This window comes from Catharus ustulatus, chromosome 25, assembly GCF_009819885.2.
Source record: "Catharus ustulatus isolate bCatUst1 chromosome 25, bCatUst1.pri.v2, whole genome shotgun sequence".
In the NCBI taxonomy this organism is placed as follows: domain Eukaryota; kingdom Metazoa; phylum Chordata; class Aves; order Passeriformes; family Turdidae; genus Catharus; species Catharus ustulatus.
In genome coordinates, this window is record NC_046245.1 from 2545656 (window position 1) to 2566351 (window position 20696).

Genomic DNA, 20696 nt, shown 5'->3' on the forward strand with positions numbered 1-20696 from the left:
CAGAAGTGCCCAGGGTGCTCCAGAGGGACACAGAGGTGTCCCCAGAGTGCTCCAGAAGGACACAGAGGTGTCCCCAGGGCACTCCAAGGGGACACACAAGTGCCCAGGGTGCTCCAGAGGGACACAGAGGTGTCCCCAGAGCTCTCCAGATGGACACAGAGGTGTCCCCAGGGCGCTCCAGAAGGACACAGTGTCCCCAGAGCTCTCCAGAAGGACACAGAGGTGTCCCCAGGGCGCTCCAGAAGGACACAGAGGTGTCCCCAGGGCGCTCCAGAAGGACACAGTGTCCCCAGAGCTCTCCAGAAGGACACAGTGTCCCCAGAGCTCTCCAGAAGGACACAGTGTCCCCAGAGCTCTCCAGAAGGACACAGTGTCCCCAGGGTGCTCCAGAAGGACACAGAGGTGTCCCCAGGGCTCCCCAAGCACGGAGCGGGAGGTGTGGGCAGGGATGGGGATGCTGGATGGGAGCAGAGCAGGGAATTGCGGCGCCAGGGGGGGATAACAGAGCTGGGACCCCCCTCTGGAGGGTGGGGACGGTGCTGAGGAGGGGTTTGGGGACAGCAGAGTCACCTGGGCTACCCCTGTCCTGCTGTCACCCTCCAAAAATCTCTTCCCGTGGCTCTCCAGCCCCTTCCAGCGGTTCGCATTTCCTGTAGCAAATTCCCCCTTTTCTTCTTTTTCCTTGGGGAAAAAAAAAAAAAAAAAAAGAATCCCTGGAAGGATGTGAGGGTGGCAGGGCAGATGGAGCCAGGAGCTGGATCCTAAATCCCAAATAATCCCAAATAATCCCAAATCCCATCCCTCCCTCCCAAACCCCCAGGACCTCGCTGCATCCCAATCCCAGTTTAGCAATACTTGTAGGATCCCTGGAGCCCTAACCCCGCTCCCAAATCTCCCTCAGCCCCTTTAGCTCATAAAGCTGGCCCTTTATTTTGCTATTTACATGCCTTAATATATGTTTGATGGAAATTCTACATTTATAATATATATCTATATTTGGTTTTTCCTCTTCTTTTCCCGGGAAAAAGCTCGTGCCGAGCTCTCTCTTCTCCCCAGGATTTGTTGGCGCCAGCCCTGCCAAAAAAAAAAAAAAAAAAAGATTCTTTGCCAATTTACCAGAGGGGGAAGAAAATGTAAAATAAATAAAATCTAAAAAAAAATACAAAAAAAGAAGAAGAAAAAAAAATGGAAAAAAAAACCTATTTAAAAAATATATCTATTTTTTCTGCTTTTATTAAAAAGCAAATTTATTTAAAATAAAATATACAGAGACTGTACATTTGAAGAGAGGATGAGTTTATTTCCCTGGGTCCCCTCTGGGGTCGCTGGGGCAGATCCCCCTTTACTCTGGGGACACCTTGGGGACATCCTGGTGTGGCTGTGGGACATTTCTGGGATCCAGAGAGGATCCCAAAGCTCCTTCCCAAAGCCACCTCCTGCTGTCCCCAAAGCGTGACCCGGCTGCGATTTTATTTTATTTAAAATAATAATAATAATAACAATAATAAACAAGAAAACCAAACCTTAATTAATGACTTAATTTTATTTTGGTTATTATTTTTCATAAGCACTTCATAAAGCAGTGACTTGTTAACCCAGAAAAGATTTGCATCGGGAGGAAATAAATCTATTTATGCATTCGGGGGGGTGGGACGGGAGGGATTTGGTTTTCTGGGATATTTTCCTAGCGGTAGAGAAATAAAAATATCTATGAAACAACGATGTTTTGTTGTTTTTTTATTTTTTCAGGGATGAGTTTGGATGTAGGGTTGGAGAAGCAGAGGGTGAAGGGTTGCAGGGCAGCTCCTCCTGCCCCTCTCCGGGTTTTTTGGGATTTGTTTTCCTGCTGGGGTTGGTTTTGGTGCTTGTGCAGGGATGGGATTGTGGGACAAATGTGGGAATGGTTGGGTTTGGGTGGCTCTGGGGTGACACAGGTGACACAGGTGACACAGGGACCCCGTGCTGGTTCTGGGGGGGCTGATATTCCCACCCCAACCAGCGAATCCCAGGAGCCTCAACATTCCCAAAATTCTCCTTTCCCATGGAGCAGCCTGGGAGTCTGTGGGATCCGTGGGAATCCTGGGGACTCTGCAGGGACCTCTGCTGTCCCCTCAGTGCCACTTGGCCACCTCTAGGAAGCCACAAGCTCAGTTTTTCCTATTTTAGGGATCCATCCCATCATCCCATCCCATCCCAGGGAACTCGTTCCACTGGGACAGGGAGGGCAGGACCAGCAGGGTCTGGTGACCACGAGCCACTGTGTCCACCGTGTCCACTGTGTCCCTTTAGGAGCCACCACATCCCCCCTTGAAGCCACCATGTCCCCTGGAGCCACCACATCCCCTCTGAAGCCACTGTGTCCCCATGGTGCCACCACGTTCCCCCTGAAGCCACCAAACCACCATGTCCCCTGGAGCCACCTTGTCCCCCTGAAGCTACTGTGTCCCTTTAGGAGCCGCCACATCCCCCTGAAGCCACCATGTCCCCTGAAGCCACCATGTCCCCCCTGAAGACACTGTGTCACTTTTAGAGCCACCACGTCCCCCCTGGTGCCACCATGTCCCTTTAGGAGCCGCCACATCCCCCTGAAACCACCGTGTCCCCCTGAAACCACCATGTTCCCTGAAGCCACCGTGTCCCCTGGAGCCACCTTGTCCCCCCTGAAGACACTGTGTCACTTTTGGAGCTGCCACATCCCCCCTGGTGCCACCATGTCCCCCTGAAACCACTGTGTCTCCCCTGAAGACACTGTGTCCCCTGGAGCCACTCTGTCTCCCCTGAAGACACTGTGTCACTTTTGGAGCTGCCGTGTTCCCCTGAAGCCACCATGTCCCTTTAGGAGCCACCACGTCCCCCCTGGTGCCACCACATCCCCCTGAAGCCACCATGTCCCCCTGAAGCCACCATGTCCCCTGGAGCCACCTTCTCCCCCCTGAAGACACTGTGTCCCTTTAGGAGCCACCACATCCTCCTGGTGCCCTCATGTCCCCCCTGGTGCCACCATGTCCCCTCTGAAGCCACCAAATCCCCCCTGATGCCACCGTGTCCCTTTTGGAGCGGCCGTGTCCCCCGGCGGTGGCACCGTGGGCGTTCCCGGGGCCGTTAATGATTCCCAGGATGACGTTTGGGACTAAAGGGCTTTTCCAAGGTTCACTTTGCCACTGGGGCCACCCCGGCCCGGCCTCGCCCAGCCCCGTCACCAACATGGTGTCCCTGAGCGACTTCCAGTGTAAGGGGTGGCCGTGTCCCCGCGGGAATTCCTGTCCCCGCTGGAATTCCCGTCCCTGCAGGAGCCGGGAGCTCCGTGGGGACGTTTGGCAGCTCCCAGTCCTGGCTGGGATGGGGTGGTTGGGGCAGGGAGGGGTGAGATGGAAAAGGGGATGGGCTGGGGGTGGGGAGATTTTCCAGGATCGTCCCAGGATGGGACAGGGAAAAGGGGAAGACTCGGGGAAAGGCTGGACAGGGTTTCCCGTTGATTTTTTCCTTTGTGGTTCCTGATTTATCCGGTGCCCTGGGGGGTTCTGGGCCTCTCCAGGCCTGGCCCAGGTGCAAAGGCTGTTCCTGAGGTTTGGGGCAAAAATCCAAAGGGTGTTTTTGGGAAGGAACGGGACAGGATTGGGTGTGGGGCCGAGCCTTTGCCTCTGCTCTCCCGTTTTCCACAGGGATCGGAGTGGGCCTGGTCGGCTTCGGCCTCTTCTTCCTCCTCTTCGGGATCCTCCTGTACTTCGACTCGGTGCTCCTGGCTTTTGGGAACGTGAGTAGGGCCGGGCTGGGGGTCCCCACAGCGGGGTCAAGGAGCTGCCCTGACCCTGTCCCCTCCCTCCTGCCAGCTCCTCTTCCTCTCCGGCCTGGTCTTCATCATCGGCTTCCGGAGGACCTTCACCTTCTTCTTCCAGCGGCCCAAGCTGAAGGGCACCAGCTTCTTCTTCGGGGGGCTCCTCATGGTGCTCATGCGCTGGCCCATCCTGGGCATGCTGCTGGAGGCCTACGGCTTCATCTCCCTCTTCAAGTGCGGGAGGGGGTCCTGGGATGGGATGGGATCATTGGGATGGGATCATTGGGATGGGATCTTGGAGATGGGATCATTGGGATGGGATCCTGGGATGGGATCTTTGGGATGGGATCATTGGGATGGGACCCTGGGATGGGATCCTGGGATGGGATCATTGGGATGGGATCTTTGGGATGGGGTCCTGGGATGGGATCATTGGGATGGGATCATTGGGATAGGATCCTGGGATTGGATCCTGGGATGGGATCATTGGGATGGGATGGGATCATTGGGACGGGATCTTTGGGATGGGGTCCTGGGATGGGATCATTGGGATGGGATCATTGGGATGGGATCATTGGGATGGGGTCCTGGGATGGGATCATTGGGATGGGATCCTTGGGATGGGATCCTGGGATGGGATCATTGGGATGGGATCATTGGGATGGGATCATTGGGATGGGATCATTGGGATGGGATGGGATCATTGGGATGGGATCCTGGGATGGGATCTTTGGGATGGGATCATTGGGATGGGATCCTTGGGATGATATCTCAGGATGAGATCCTCAGGATGGATCCTTGGGATGGGATCCTCGGGTTGGAGCCTGGGCTCCCCAGAGCTCAGCAGGGCCTTTTTCCCCACACAGGAGCTTCTTCCCGGTGGTTTTCGGGTTTTTGGGCTCAGTGACAAACATCCCCCTGCTGAGCCAGGTGAGAGGGGGCTGGGGACCCCTCGGGGCCTTCAATCCCTGGCTGGGATCCATCCCCACGGACAGGACAGCCCAGGAAATGTCCCCGTGGTGCCCCCAGAGCTGCACGGGGTCATTGTCCCGCTAATCCTGGTCTGTCCCTGTCCCAGCTCCTGCAGAAAATGGGGGACAGCGGCTCCATGGTGTGACCTGACCAGTCCTGGGCGAGTGGCTGCGATGGGACAGGCTGGGAGAGCCCCAGGGCCGGCTGTCCCCAAGAGCTGGGGACTCTCTTGTCCCCAGGACCCTCAGCAGTGGCCAGAGCCACCCCCCAGCAGGGACAGTGTCCCCTCGCTGTCCCACGGAGCTCCTGAGCCAGGCTCCGGGGTCCAAGGGCTGTGCCAGGCTGGATTCTGGAATTCTTGCTCTTATTTAATTATTTTCTGTGAAAGATTTAATTTAATAAAAAATGTCTGAGAGTCAACTCAGAGTCGAATACTTTTCCATGGTTCAGGGTTGTCCCAGCACTGTCACCTCCTGATGTCACCAGGAGGCGTCGTGGCCGTGGTTGGGGGTGGCACAGGGACATTTTCACAGCTGGAGGTGGCACAGGGACAGTGCCATGGCTGGGGGTGGCACAGGGACAGTGCCATGGATAGAAGTGGCACAGGGACAGTGCCATAACTGGGGTGGCACAGGGACATTGCCATGGCCAGCACTGCAGGTGTCACAGGTCCCTTCACAGCTCAGGAGCTCCCCCAGTGTCACCTCAGGTGATATTGAAGGATTCTCCCAGCCTGGCTGCCGGAATCGCTCTCCCCAGGAGCAGGGGTTGGACAACTCCTGGAAAATTCAGGGTAACCTCTGGAAAAGTCCTGGGTAGCTCCTGGATAACTCCTGGAAAACTCTTGGATATTCTTGGGTAACTTTTGGATAATTCTCAGGTAACTCCTGGATAATTTTTGGATTACTCCTGGATAACTCCCGGATAACTCTCACATAACTCCTGGGTAATTCCTGGGTAATTCTCACATAACTCCTGGGTAACTCCTGGGTAAATCCTGGATAACTCCTGGGTAGCTCCTGGATAACTCATTACTTACTCCTGGATAACTGCTGGATTACTCTGGGATAACCCATGGATTACTCCTGGATAACTCTAGGATAACTCTGGGATAACTCTCAGGTAACTCCTGGATTACTCCTGGATAACTCTCAGGTAACTCCTGGATTACTCCTGGATAACTCCTGGGTAACTCCTGGATAACTCTCATGGATTACTCCTGGGTAACTCCTGGATAACTCCTGGATAACTCCTGGATTACTCCTGGATAACTCCTGGATTACTCCTGGGTAACTCAGCCCCCCACAGGCTGAGCTGGCTCCCAGCCGGTTCTGGGAGCTGCAGTTTAATTAAACCAGGAGCGATCTCAGCAGAGCTGCGCCAGAGCCCCAAGCCCTCCTCAACAGGAATTAATTAACGAGCAGGAGATGAGTCTGTTCCCTCCGGGGCCGGGGGAGACGGTGGCTCTGTCCCTGATGTCACCTGGGTGTGCCTGATGTCACCTGGCTGTCCCTGCTGTCACCAGCCCAGGTGTGCTCCAGGTGACAGCAGGGCTGGGAGCAGCTCTGGGCTCGTTTGGGCGCCCAAATCGCAGCTCAGGGAAGGGAAAAGGAGATTCCAGACAGGAACCCGGCGGCTTGGAGCCTCCTCAGTGCCTCTGTCCCTGTTCTGCTTTGAAAATTCCTGATTTTCCTGGTGAGGATTCATTTCTAGGCCTTCACCAGGTGTGAGGTTTCTTTTTGGTGGTATTTACCAGGACCAGAGAGTGTTCATATAATTTAGCTGTCTCTCAGAAAGCTCACATCCAGCAGAGAAAGAGCAGAGCCTTGCTTGTGTTCCACAAGAATTTTTATTTCATGTGAGGGGTGTCGGGCAGGATTCTCTCTGAACAAAGGGCACACAGCCACATTTATGGGTTATGGGGGATTGAAACTACAACCAATAAAAGTTTATACAAAGAACAGCATCCAGTCTAAGTGAGAAGTTCTAAAGGTGAACTGACCAATTACACAAACTAATTTCTAACCAGTTATCTTCCAAGGTGTTAGAGAGTGACCAAATTCTTCAGGAATTCGGCTCAACCTTGGTATCTAGGAAACCTTATCTATCATAGCAAGTTCCAGGGGCCAGGGGAAGATGGCTTTGGGGGGAATTGGATCATCCACAACCAGGAGGAAGAGGAAGATTCCCAGAGGCAGCATGAGCAGCATGAGGAGATTCCCGAGGTTTTTCGGGGCCCCATCCCTATGGAAGGGAGAGTGGGGGAGCAGGAAAGGTGCTCAGGTGCTGGTTTGGGTTTTTAGGGATCTTAAATTCCATTATCCCATCCCATTATCCCATCCCCTTATCCCATCCCATCCCATGGATCCCATCTCATGGATCCCATCCCATTATCCCATCTCATTATCCATTCCCTATCCCATCTCATCCATCCCATCCCATCCCATCCCATCCCATCCCATCCCATCCCATCCCACCCCTTCCCTTATCCCAGATTGCTCCAAACCCCACCCAGCCACTTCCATGGAGCAGCCACAGCTTTTCCAGGCTGGGAAAATCCGCAGGGAAATTTCTGGGAGCCAGAGCTCCTCTCCAGAAGGTTTTTGCCGGGAATGTTTTTCCCCCAGCTCTGTAAATCCTCTCCTGGCAGGGTTTTGGTTTGCCCTGACGTCAATCCCCAAATTCCCCCGGTGCTGGTGCCATCCAGAGCCTCCCTAAGCCCTTCCCAAAAGTTGTTTTTTTTCTTTTTTTCAGTAATGAGGATCCTCACGAGCTCTGTGTGTTTTCACCAGCAGCAAAAACCTGGATTAGAAAAACTGGAAAACGTGTGGGAAGAGCAGAAATTCACCTCTTTTTTTCTGTGCTGCTCAAAAAATAATTAAAAAAAAAAAAATCCCTCCAAAAATCAAAGCTGTTCAGCCAAATTTCCCAATGATTTTTGGGGGTTTTTTTTGGAGTGGGAAGAGTTAAAAAATTCAGATTTTATTTTAAGGAAAGCACCCACTCAGCCTGACAGGAGAGAGGAATTAATTTATCCATCAGGAAGGCGATTGCTCCACTCTGGGAAATGTTTTTCTTCCATTCTCCCTGAAAAACAGGCAGGAAAATGACAGGGGAGCAATTCCCTATTTCCAGAGGATCTGCTCTGGACAGGACCCATTACTGGATAAACCCCAAATTTTGGATCAAACTGCAGCAGGTTCCCCACATGGATCCAATTCCGCCTTTCCCTGACGCCCTGAAATTTTCAGTGCTTGAAAATTCAAATTTTGGAGCTGCATGGGAAGAGTTCAGGATCTTCCCCGTGGATCTGAAGGGCTGGGAATGATCCCAGCACTGTCCCAGAGCTGCCTGATGTCCCTGTCCCCATCCCTCACTTGTCCCTGTCCCTTTAACCCCACACAAAACCACTTCTCCAGGATTTTTAAACATTTCCCATCGCAGCTCCTGCTCCAGGCTGCCAGAGGGGACTGGGAAATTCCTTGGGGGGGTTTTCCAGCACTGGGGAAGTGTCCCAGGCCCTGGAGCTGGGACAGCCACCCCAAAACAGCTCAAGGATGGATTTGGGGAAATTCCTTTTCCCTATTATCCCTCTTTTCCCTTTTCCCATCCCGGGGGGTTTTGGCAGAGAAGGGTTCCCCCATCCCAGTTTATCCCAGTCTGGATTCCCCACAGGAGAGAGATCCAACTGGGATGAAGAATCCCAAAATCCTGGGGGATCCAGCTGGGATGAAGAATCCCAAAATCCTGGGGGATCCAGCTGGGACAAAACATCCCAAAAACCTGGAGGATCCAGCTGGGACAAAGCACCCCAAAATCCCGGGGGATCCAGCTGGGATGAAGAATCCCAAAATCCTGGAGGATCCAGCTGGGATAAAACATCCCAAAATCCTGGGGGATCCAGCTGGGATAAAACATCCCAAAATCCTGGGGGATCCAGCTGGGATGAAGAATCCCAAAATCCTGGGGGATCCAGCTGGGATGAGGAATCCCAAAATCCTGGGGGATCCAGCTGGCATGAAGAATCCCAAAATCCTGGGGGATCCAGCTGGAATGAAGAATCCCAAAATCCTGGGGGATCCAGCTGGGATGAAGAATCCCAAAATCCTGGGGGATCCAGCTGGGATGAAGAATCCCAAAATCCTGGGGGATCCAGCTGGGATGAAGAATCCCAAAATCCTGGGGGATCCTGCAGGTGTGGCTGCCCTGCACCAGAAGGGGATGGAATTATCGGATCCCACCACCCCACACCCTGGAACTCCCACTTTCTTTGATGTCCCGCGGCTGTTCCTGTGGGGAAGGGAGCTTGGCAGAGCCCGCGGGATGCCCGGGCAGGGATTTATGGCCTCGGGCTCCCTGCCAGCCCCTCTCCCGTCCTGACCCCGCTCCCTCCCCGCAACCTGCGCCGGGCCACGAGGCTCCCCGGAGTGACGCAGGGACACGGGCCCTGCGTGGGAAAAGACGTCAGGGATGGGGGCAGAGCCCCGTGGGGCTGAGCCCTGGGGGCTGCCGGGGTCAGCAGGGTCCTGGCAGCTGAAATCCCGCAGGGAATGAGGAGCTGAACCTCCAGGTTTTGGGGGAAAGTTGTTTGGAGTTTGTGGGGTGTCCCCTGAACAAATCCTGTGGGTGGGAGGGTGATGGTGGGGCTGGGGGTCAAGGTGACCTCGGGGTTCATCCAAGAACATTTTTATTGCCTCTGGAGTAATTTCCCGAGGTTGGGACACCCTGGGAGCCACGGGGCTGAGGCAGCAACCCCGCCCTGGGCTGGGGGGACACAGGGACCTGGAGGGGGACCAGGGGTGCAGCTGGAAACTCCTGAGGGTTCTGAGCAACTTTCCCTTCCCAAACACCGGGGTCTGACCCCAGATTGATGAGTTTGGCCGTTCTCTGCCCTGGTTCACAGAGCTGGGACTGGGGGAGTTCCCAGAGCATCCCCAAAAGGGTAGAGGGGGGTGGGGGGTCCTCACTCGGTGTCTCCATGGCCAACAGGGCCAAGTGTCCTTTGTCATTCCCATTCTCTTGGGGGAAATCCCATCATTCCTCTTGGGTGCAGTTTGGGGACATCTCCTTGGCCAGGATGTCACCAGAGCTGTGCCACCACCAGTGTCTCCCAGCTGGGATTTGTGTCCCTCACACGCCGTGCAGTAATTCCAGAGCAATCAGCTCCAAGGAATGTGGGATCCCAAATCTCCACAGCTCCCCTTGTCCTATTCCCAGTCTGCCCAGTCCCATCCATGCCATTCCCAGTTCCCTCCATGGCATTCTCAGTTCCCTCCATGCCATTCCCAGTAACATCCATGCCATTCCCAGTCTGCCCAGTCCCATCCATGCCATTCCCAGTTCAATCCATGCCATTCCCAGTGTTCCCAGTCCCATCCATGCCATTCCCAGTCTGCCCAGTGCCATCCATGCCATTCCCAGTGTGCCCAGTGCCATCCATGCCATTCCCAGTCTGCCCAGTCCCATCCATGGCATTCCCAGTTCCCTCCATGCCATTCCCAGTGTTCCCAGTCCCATCCATGCCATTCCCAGTGTTCCCAGTCCCATCCATGCCATTCCCAGTGTTCCCAGTTCAATCCATGCCATTCCCAGTGTGCCCAGTCCCATCCATGCCATTCCCAGCGTGCCCAGTGTCATCCATGCCATTCCCAGTCTGCCCAGTCCCATCCATGGCATTCCCAGTTCCCTCCATGGCATTCCCAGTTCCCTCCATGCCATTCCCAGTGTTCCCAGTCCCATCCATGCCATTCCCAGTGTTCCCAGTCCCATCCATGCCATTCCCAGTGTTCCCAGTTCAATCCATGCCATTCCCAGTGTTCCCAGTCCCACCCATGCCATTCCCAGTGTGCCCAGTTCAATCCATGCCATTCCCAGTGTGCCCAGTTCAATCCATGCCATTCCCAGTGTGCCCAGTTCAATCCATGCCATTCCCAGCGTGCCCAGTGTCATCCATGCCATTCCCCGTGTTCCCAGTGCCATCCATGCCATTCCCAGTTCCCTCCATGCCATTCCCAGTTCCCTCCATGCCATTCCCAGTTCCCTCCATGCCATTCCCATCCCTCCCCCTGCCAGGGGAGGAGGAACCCGCAGGGATGGAGGATCCCGGGCTATAAAAGCTTCTTCCCCTCCGGGCCGGGCCGGGACGGAGCTACCGGCACGGGAGGTGACATCGGGAGGTGACATCGGGAGGTGACAGCGGGGACAAGATGGCAGTGACACCCAGCAGGAGGCTGCAGCGGTACCTGCTGCTCTTGGCCGTCACCTGCGGCGCCACCTTTGTCCCCTGGCCAGCCCAGGCTTTGCAGAGGTAGCCGGGGCTCCCGGCGCTGTCCCCCCTTTATTCGCGGGCTCTGCTGAGGAGGGTGAGGGGCTTCGCTGCTTCTTCCTCTTCTGCTCTTCCTCCCTCCTCTTCCTCGAGCACCTCGAGCACTCGGCGCTCCCTCCCAACCTCAACAATTCGGGAACCCCCCGAATCCCAAATAACCGAGTTTGGGGTCTGGGGGTGCCGCCCGCACCCACCTGGGGATCCCCACCCGGGTGGGCTCGGGTTTGTCCTGCGGTGGGATCGGGACTCACCGGGGGACCCGCGGGGAGCTGCTGCCATCTAGAGCCGCCCTCCCGGAGCTCCCGAGGCTGGGAATGCCTTTGGAAGCGGGGTTGGATTCGGGGGGGATCCCCAGCTCTGCGCTGCCCCCCCAGGATCGCCCTGCGGAGGATGCCATCCATCCGCCAGACCCTGCAGGACATGGGGGTCAAGGTGCGGGACGTGTTCCCCGAGCTGCGCCGGGCCACGCGAGGAGGAGGAGGAGGAGGAGGAGGAGGAGGAGGAGGAGGGGACGGTCCCCGCAACGGGACAGCTCCCACCCTGCTCACCAACTACCTGGATGTGAGTGCGGAGGGGTTTGTCACCCCCGTGTCACCCCCGTGTCACCCCCGTGTCACCCGGCAGCCTCAGCTCGGCTCCGTGCCAGCCCCTTCCCCACCGAGCTGTGCCCCAGGGATGCCCCCCGTGCCCCCCCAGACTCAATATTTCGGCGAGATCAGCATCGGGACCCCCGCGCAGACCTTCAAGGTGGTTTTTGACACGGGCTCGGCCAACCTCTGGGTGCCGTCCTACAAGTGCTCCCCGCTCTACAGCGCCTGTGGTGAGTAGGGGGGCACGGCCGGGGCTGGGGGTGGCCCCCCAAAACCTCAGCGAGTCCCTGGGCTGCTCACAGGGGGTGGAGGTCTCTTTTCTGACACGTTTTGGGGTCTCTTTTCTGACACGTTTTGGGGTCTCTTTTCTGACACATTTTTTCATGGGGGTTTCTCTGTTGGTATCCAGACCCCTGGCATTGAAGCGGGGTGGGTCCATGATCGCCCTCCCCATCCCTGAGGGGATTTTTGGGGGGACAGAGATGCTCTGTGCCCCTCTGGGATGTCCCTTTTCGCTGTCCCCAGTGTCCCACAGCCGCTATGACTCCTCCAAGTCGCGCACCTACATCGCCAACGGCACCGGCTTCGCCATCCGCTACGGCACCGGCAGCGTCAAAGGCGTCCTCAGCCAGGACATCGTCATGGTGAGCCCCGGAACGCACAGAACCCCAAAATCCACACACACAGAACCCCAAAATCCACACACTGGAACCCGCAGAAACCCCAAAATCCACACACTGGAACCCACAAAAATACACACACTGGGATACACAGAACCCCAAAATCCACACGCCTTGAACCCCTAAAAATCCACACATCTGAAATCCACAGAACCCCAAAATCCACACACACAGAACCCCAAAATCCACACACCCGGAACCCCCAAAATCCACACACTGGGACCCACAGAACCCCAAAATCCACACACTGGAACCTCCAAAAATCCGCACACTGGAATTCACACAATCCCAAAAATCCACACCTGGAATCCACAGAACCTCCAAAATCCACACTGGAATTCACAAAATCCCCAAAACCCACACACCTGGAACCTGCAGCACCCCCAAAACCCACACACCTGGAACCCACAGAACCCCAAAAATCCACACAGCTGGAACCCTCAAAATCCACACACTGGAATCCACAGAATCCCAAAAATCCACACACCTGGAATCCACAGAATCCCCAAAATCCACACACAGAAAACCACAAAATCCTAAAAAATCCACGAACCTGGAACATACAGAACCCTCAAAACCCATACACCTAAAATCCACAAAATCCTCCAAATCCACACACTGAAAATCACAAAATCCCCAAAATCCACATGCCTGGAGCTGCTGGTTCAGCCCAAAAGATCTGTGGGGGTTTGGGGGCAGATTTAGAGGGGTATTTTGGGTGGGGACGAGTTTAGAGAGTTTTTTGAGGTTTTTTTGGGGAACTTTTAGGGAGGCATTTTGGAGGGTTTTTTTTTGGGGGGGGGGGGGGCGAGTTTAGGGAGTTTTTTGAGGATTTTTTGGGGGGTTTTTTGGGGGAGGGATTTTGGGTTGGGTTTTTTTTGTTTAGTGTTGGGGTTTTTTTTTTGGTGGGGGGGTGTTCATCCCTCCAAACCCCCCCGTGCCCTCCCGCAGGTGTCGGACATCCCGATCATCCAGGTGTTCGCCGAGGCCACGGCCCTGCCCGCCTTCCCCTTCATCTTCGCCCGCTTTGACGGCGTGCTGGGCATGGGCTACCCCAGCCAGGCCATCGACGGCATCACCCCCGTGTTCGATCGCATCCTGGCACAGCACATCCTCAGCGAGGACTCGTTCTCTGTCTACTACAGCCGGTGGGGCTGGGGGACAGGGACACGGGGGACAGGGACACAGGGGGACAGGGATATATGGGGGACAGGGATATATGGGGGGCAGTGACATGGGGGACAGGGATATATAGGGGGTCAGGGACATGGGGGGGCAGGGACATGGGGGACAGGGATATATAGGGGGTCAGGGACATGGGGGGGCAGGGACATGGGGGGACAGGGATACGGGGGACAGGGACACATTGGGGGGGACAGGGACACAGAGGGCAGGGACATGGGGGACAGGGACACGGGGGACAGGTACACGGGGGGACAGGGATATTTGGGGACAGGGACATATGAGGGACAGGGACACACGTGGGTAAGGACACGGGGGGTACTCGGACGGGGGACAGGGATATATGGGGGACAGGGATGTAGGGGGACAGGGATATATGGGGGACAGGGACACTTTGGGGTGGTCAGGGATATTTCGGGGACAGGGACATGGGGAGGACAGGGATATATGGGCGGGCAGGGACACGGGGGGCAGGAACACGGGGGGCAGGGACACATTGCGGGGACAGGGACACGGGAGGACCGGGACACGGGGGACAGGGACACAGGTGGGACAGGGATATTTGGGGCATCAGGGACACGTGGGGGGTAAGGACAGGGGGTGGGGCAGGGACAAGGGGGGACAGGGACAAGGGGGGACAGGGATACGAGGGGGACATATGGGGGGTCAGGGACACGAGGGGGACAGGGACACGGGAGACAGGGACACGGAGGGGACAGGGACATGGAAGACAGGGACACGGAGGGGACAGGGACACGGGGGGGGCAGGGACACATTGAGGGGAAAGGGATATTTGGGGGTCAGGGACAAGGGGGGACAGGGACATATGGAGGCAGGGATATATGGGGGACAGGGACACGGGGGGGACAGGGACACGGGGGGGACAAGGATATGGGGGGACAGGGATATATGGAGGATCAGGGACACATTGGGGGGGTCAGGGACACGTGGGGGGATCAGGGATATATGGAGGGGAGGTTTGAGGGGTCACAACCACGGCAGGAATGGGTTTGGGGGTTGGGGTTGGGGGAGAGATGGGGATGGGGCTGGGGGTGATGGGGTGGGAAGGAAGGGAAGGAATGGGGGATCCTGGAGGAGCTGGGGAGGGATGGAGATGGAAAATCCTGGAGGAACTGAGAGGGGGAAGGAGATGAAGGATGCTGGAGGAGTTGGGGTGGGAGGGAGATGGAGAATCCTGGAGGAACTGGGGTGGGAAGGAATGAAAGATCCTGGAGGAGCTGGAGCAGCACAAGGGGCACAGAGGGGTGGCCGCAGATCCGGAGCTGCCGGGCAGGGAGTGGCTCTCCGGGCTCGTTTGTCACTGTCACTGCACAGCCACCAGCTCGGTGAGAGGGGCTGGAACAATCCCAGCCTGGAGAGGATTTGGTTTTACCACAGGCAAAATTTTTTAAAAATTCAACCCCCTCAAAAAATCTGTCTGAAACTCCCGCACCAGCAGCCAAACCTCCTTCCATTCCCCCCCAAAACTGCCGAGCTCCTCCCAGCGCCCCCAAACCCACCGGGAGGAGGAACAGGAATTCAAAAATCAAAAAATCAACCTGGAACTGTGCAGTGACAGCGAGACCCCAAACACAGCCCTACATCCCGCTGGGTGCTGCTGGATTTGGGTCCCCTGGGTGTCCCCGGTGTCCCCTGGGCTCTGTGGGGACACCGCTGGCCCCGGAGCCTCACGGAGTGTCCCTCTCTTTGCAGCGCTTCCAAGTAAGGAGACCCAAAGCTCGAGGCCACCCAGTGCCAGCCCCCTGTGTCCCTCAGTGTCCCCGGATGTCCCTGGAGCATGTGTCACCTCTGTCCCCGCTGCTCCAGCTGCCGGCAGGGCTCGGGGCTGCGGCTGCTCCCTGCGGGGCTGCGAATTTTGGGGAAAGAGGAATCGCTCCTTGGCGGGCTGGGAATTTTGGAAAAATGGGAATTGCTTGCTGCTGGGCTGGGAATTTTGGGGAAAGGGGAATCGCTTCCTCCTGGGCTGGAAATTTTGTAGAAAGGGGAATTACTTCCTTCAAGTTAATATTTTTGGGAAAAGGGGAATCGCTGCCTCTTGGGCTGGGATTTTTGGGGAAAGGGGAATCGCTTCCTCTGAGTTAAGATTTTGGGGAAAGGGGAATTGCTCCCTGCCGGGCTGGGATTTTTGGGGAAAGGGGTGTTACTCCCTCCGAATTTAGATTTTTGGGAAAGGGGAATTGCTTGCTGCTGGGCTGGGATTTTTGGGGAAAGGGAAACCGCTTCCTCTGAGTTAAGATTTTTGGAAAAAACGGAATTGCTTGTTGGTGGGTTGGGATTTTTGGGGGAAGGGGAATTGCTCCCTCCTGGACTGAGATTTTCGGGAAAGGGGAATTGCTCCCTGCTAGGCTGGGAATTTTGGTGAAAGGGGAGTTACTTCCTCCAAGTTAAACTTTTTCGGAAGGTGGAATTGCTTGCTGCTGGGCTGGAAATTTTGGGAAAAGGGGAATCGCTCCCTCCTGGGCTGAGATTTTCGGGAAAATGGGAATTGCTTGATGCTGGACTGGGAATTTTGGGGCAAGGAGAATCGTTTCCTCCAAGTCAAGATTTTTGGGGAAAGGGGAATCACTTCCTCCGAGTCAAGATTTTTGGGAAAATGGGAATTGCTTGCTGCCGGGTCGGGATTTTTGAGGAAAGGGGAATCATCCCCGCTGTGTTTGACACCCCAGGAACTCTGCCCTGAAACCCGGCGGGGAAATCATCCTGGGAGGCAGCGACCCAGCCTATTACAGCGGCGACTTCCACTACGTGAACGTGAGCAGGAGCGGCTTCTGGCAGATCAGCATGAAGGGGTGAGGGGGGGACAGCCCCCGACAGGCCGGGAATGTCCCGGGGTCTGCGCGATCACAAATCTTTAGCGGTTCTTTAAGGGGGAAAAGCTTTGGGATCGTGGAATGCGGAATTGCCAGCACTGGTGTGGCCGGGGGTGTGAGGCTCTGGGAGGGTGGGAGCTCAGGGGATTCAGGGAGACATCTGGGATGGAGGTGACACTCCCAATGTCGCCAGGGGACACTTGGGATGGATGTGACATTCCCAGTGTCACCAGGGGACATTCAGGATGGAGGTGTCACTCCCAGGAGTCACCAGGGGACACTAACGACGGATGTGACATCCCTGATGTCACCAGGGGACATTTGGGATGGATGTGACATTCCCAGTGTCACCAGGGGACATTCGGGATGGAAGTGTCACTCCTGGGGTCACCAGGGGACACTCGGGATGGATGTGACATCCCTGATGTCACCAGGGGACATATGGGATGGATGTGACGTTCCCAGTGTCACCAGGAGACACTCAGTATGGATGTGACATTCCCGGTGTCACCAAGGGACATTTGGTATTGATCTGACATTCCTGATGTCACCAGGGGACACTCGGGATGGATCTGACATTCCCAGTGTCACCAGGGGACATTTGGGATAGATGTGACACTCTCAGTGTCATGAGTGGACGCTCAGAATGGGTGTGTCAGTGTGGATATGACATTCCCAGTGTCACTGGGAACACTCAGGATAGATGTGACACTCCCAGTACCACCAGGGTCACTCAGTATGGGTGTGTTGGTGTGGATGTGACATTCCCAGTGTCACCAGGGGACACTCAGAATGGGTGTGTCAGTATGGACGTGACATTCCAAGTGTCACAGTGTCACTCAGTGCCCCCCCTCGGTGTGGATGTGACATTCCCAGTGTCACCAGGGGACACACAGAATGGGTGTGAAGGTGTGGATGTGACACTCCTGGTGTCACAGGGTCACTCAGTATGGATGTGTCGGTGTGGATGTGACATTCCCAGTGTCACAGGGTCACTCAGTGCCCCCCCTCGGTGTGGATGTGACATTCCTGGTGTCACAAGGTCACTCAGTATGGATGTGCAGGTGTGGATGTGACATTCCTGGTGTCACAGTGTCACTCAGTGTCCCCCCCTGTGCTCAGGGTGTCGGTGGGGGCCGAGCTGCTGTTCTGCAGGGAGGGCTGCTCGGTGGCCGTGGACACGGGCACCAGTGGGGATGTGACATTCCCAGTGCCACCAGGGTCACTCAGGATAGATGTGACACTCCCAGTGCCACCAGGAGAAACTCAGTATGGATGTGACATTCTCAGTGCCACCAGGGAACACTCGGGATGGATGTGACACTCTCAGTGTCACCAGGGGACAGTCAGTATGGGTGTGTCACTATGGATGTGACACTCTCAGTGTCACAGGGTCACTCAGGTGTGGATGTGACACTCCTGGTGTCACAGGGTCACTCAGTATGGATGTGAAGGTGTGCATGTGACATTCCCAGTGCCACCAGGGAACACTCGGGATGGATGTGACACTCCCAGTGTCACAAGGTCACTCAGTATAGGTGTGTTGGTGTGGATGTGACATTCCCAGTGTCACAGGGTCACTCAGGTGTGGATGTGACACTCCCTGTGTCACAGGGACACTCAGTATGGATGTGTTGGTGTGGATCTGACATTCCCAGTGCCACCAGTGGACACTCGGGATGGATGTGACACTCCCAGTGTCACCAGGGTCACTCAATATGGATGTGTAGGTGTGGATGTGACATTCTCAGTACCACCAGGGAACACTCGGGATGGATGTGACACTCTCAGTGTCACCAGGGGACAGTCAGTATGGATGTGCAGGTGTGGATGTGACACTCTCAGTGTCACAGTGTCACTCAGTGTCCCCCCCGTGCTCAGGGTGTCGGTGGGGGCCGAGCTGCTGTTCTGCAGGGAGGGCTGCTCGGTGGCCGTGGACACGGGCACTGGTATGGATGTGACATTCCCAGTGCCACCAGGGGACACTCAGGATAGATGTGACACTCCCAGTGTCACCAGGGGACACTCAGGATAGATGTGACACTCCCAGTACCACCAGGGAGCACTCAGTATAGGTGTGTCGGTGTGGATGTGACACTCCCTGTGTCACCAGGGTTACTCAATATGGATGTGCAGGTGTGGATGTGACATTCCCAGTGTCACTCAGTGTCCCCCCCTGTGCTCAGGGTGTCGGTGGGGGCCGAGCTGCTGTTCTGCAGGGAGGGCTGCTCGGTGGCCGTGGACACGGGCGCCTCGTTCATCACCGGCCCCGCCGGGCCCGTGGCCGTGCTGATGAAAGCCATCGGCGCCAGCGAGGTGGCCGAAGGGGAGGTGAGTGACAGCCACCCCCACTCCCTGTCCCCACCGCCAGCCTGGCCCTGTCCCAGCGCTGTCCCCTCCCCTGCAGTTCGTGGTGGACTGCGAGCAGGTGCCTCAGCTGCCCAACATCTCCTTCCACCTGGGAGGGAAGGTGTACAGCCTCGGCGGCCCCGCCTACGTCCTGCGGGTGAGTGTCCCAAACCTGCCAGAATCATCCTCAAAATGACATTCCTGGATTCACCCAAAATGACATTCCTGGATTGACCCAAACCCTTCTGCTGGGTGGGATGTGAGCCAGGGTGAGCCTGCCCTGCTTCTTTGGGTGGTTTGGGGGGGATTGGGGGTGAGCTGGGCTCGGTTTTTTTGTTGGAATTTGGATTTTGGGAAAGGTTTTTGGGGTGGGTGGGTATGGGAACAGCAGGGAGTGGTCACAGAGGGTTTGGACAAGAAAATCCTCGAAATCTCTGAAATCCCTGAATGCCCTGAAACCCTTGAATTCCCTGAAACCTCTGAAATCCCTGAAATCTCTGAAATCCCTGAGATCGCAGAACTCCCTGAAATCACAGAAACCCCTGAAATCCCTGAAATCTTTGAAATCCCTGAATTCCCTGAAATCCCTGAAACCCCTGAGAACACAGAACTCCCTGAAATCTCTGAAATCCCTAAATGCCCTGAAACCCTTGAATTCTCTGAAATCCCTGAGATCACAGAACTCCCTGAAATCCCTGAATTCCCTGAAGCCCCCGAATTCCCTGAAATCTCTGAAATCCCCAGGCCCAGGGTGGGATTTTTGGGGTTGTCTGTGCAGGGAAAGGAGCTGGAACCGATGATCCTGGTTCAGGAAATTCCAAGTTCCTGAGGACGGAACATGGAACATTGTTTGCTGTGTCTCAGCAAATTGCCTGTCCTTGATGTGTCAGTGTGTCACACACGGTCTTTTTATGGGTTTGGGTGCCTTTCACAAATTCAGATAGGAAAAAAAAATTTGCATTTTGATGTTTGAGGTGGGGAAGATCTCATTACAACTCCATAACTCCAACTGGTGGGATATCTGTGAGAAATCACCGCTTTGCTTTGGGCATTTTCAAAACTTGATATTTTGAATTCTCATTTCTTATTAATTTTTATAATTTTGAGCCTAGCTATAGCCTAAATAATCTCTTGGATAACAGCTACAAAGCATTCACATTCATGTATTGCACTCCACGCTTGTTTTTCACTTCTTTGCGTGGAATGAACGCTCTGACCGAGCAGAGGGGGCACAGGGGACCCCCCTTTGCTCCCCCTCCATCCCCCCGCGGGTTTCCCTCCCGCAGCAATCCCAGTACGGGGAGGATGTTTGCGTGGTGGCTTTTTCCGGGCTGGACATCCCCCCTCCTGCCGGACCCCTCTGGATCCTGGGCGCCACCTTCATCAGGCACTACTACACCAAATTCGACCGGCGCCACAACCGCATCGGCTTCGCCACGGCCCGCTGAGGGTCCGGGGGGCCGGGAGGGACCGGGAGGGACCGGGAGGGACCGGGAGGGACCGGGAGGAGAAGCGGAGGATGGAGGAGAACCAGAGGATGCAGGAGAACCGGAGGATGGAGGAGCAGCGAGGCACCAGCAGCTCCCTCCCTCCCCCTCTCTGTCACCTCCAAACCTCTCCCATTCCCATTCCCAAGCTACTTCCCGGGAGTTTCTCCTGCTGCCTGAGCAGGGTTTGGAATCCCGGCGGGATCCTCTCGGGGTGATGTGCAATGATTTGTTGGCTCAGGGATGGTCTGGGACTCTTCGTGTTGTTCTTAAATTCGGGGAGGGAATAATCAGTGTTTAATGATGTTTTTATCCAGTGTTAGCCCTGCCCCTCTTTGTGAGTTTGATATTAAACAATTTAAAGCAACAGGAGGATGAGTGGAGGGTTGGTCTTGCAGAGGGGGGGATCAGACACCTTTATTTAGGGAACTGGGCCACAAATGTCCCTGTGCCAGGAGCCAGCGCTTCATTTGTGTCCTCCCATCCAACATCCTCCCAACTCCTG

The 20696-nt window shown here is 55.7% G+C and overlaps 2 protein-coding genes across 2 annotated transcripts; both read left to right on the plus strand.

Annotated features, from left to right (window-relative positions):
* The first annotated feature begins 3204 nt into the window (after positions 1-3204).
* GOLT1A (golgi transport 1A) lies at positions 3205-4962 on the plus strand. Its single transcript, XM_033080324.1, has 5 exons — positions 3205-3229; positions 3663-3754; positions 3831-4009; positions 4642-4705; positions 4854-4962. The coding sequence occupies exons 1-5, from the start codon at positions 3205-3207 to the stop codon at positions 4890-4892; spliced, it is 399 nt and encodes a 132-aa protein (XP_032936215.1). The 3' UTR covers positions 4893-4962.
* A 4422-nt stretch (positions 4963-9384) lies between these two features.
* On the plus strand, positions 9385-20196 carry REN (renin). The gene is made up of 10 exons (XM_042779971.1): positions 9385-9405; positions 10944-11633; positions 11769-11892; positions 12188-12306; positions 13294-13490; positions 15238-15246; positions 16212-16334; positions 18542-18686; positions 18763-18861; positions 19991-20196. Exons 1-10 carry the CDS (start codon positions 9385-9387, stop codon positions 20150-20152), a joined length of 1689 nt encoding a protein of 562 aa, XP_042635905.1. The 3' UTR covers positions 20153-20196.
* Positions 20197-20696: the final 500 nt, after the last annotated feature.

Bases quoted from the DNA above. Each gene is read 5' to 3' on its own strand.
- GOLT1A (XM_033080324.1), top strand. From the start codon at position 3,205: ATGGTGTCCCTGAGCGACTTCCAGT. The intron at 3,230-3,662 runs GTAAGGGGTGGC...CGTTTTCCACAG, and splicing joins GTCCCTGAGCGACTTCCAGT to GGATCGGAGTGGGCCTGGTC. The intron at 3,755-3,830 runs GTGAGTAGGGCC...CCCTCCTGCCAG, and splicing joins TGCTCCTGGCTTTTGGGAAC to CTCCTCTTCCTCTCCGGCCT.
- REN (XM_042779971.1), top strand. From the start codon at position 9,385: ATGGTGGGGCTGGGGGTCAAG. The intron at 11,634-11,768 runs GTGAGTGCGGAG...GTGCCCCCCCAG, and splicing joins TGCTCACCAACTACCTGGAT to ACTCAATATTTCGGCGAGAT. The intron at 18,862-19,990 runs GTGAGTGTCCCA...TCCCTCCCGCAG, and splicing joins GCCCCGCCTACGTCCTGCGG to CAATCCCAGTACGGGGAGGA.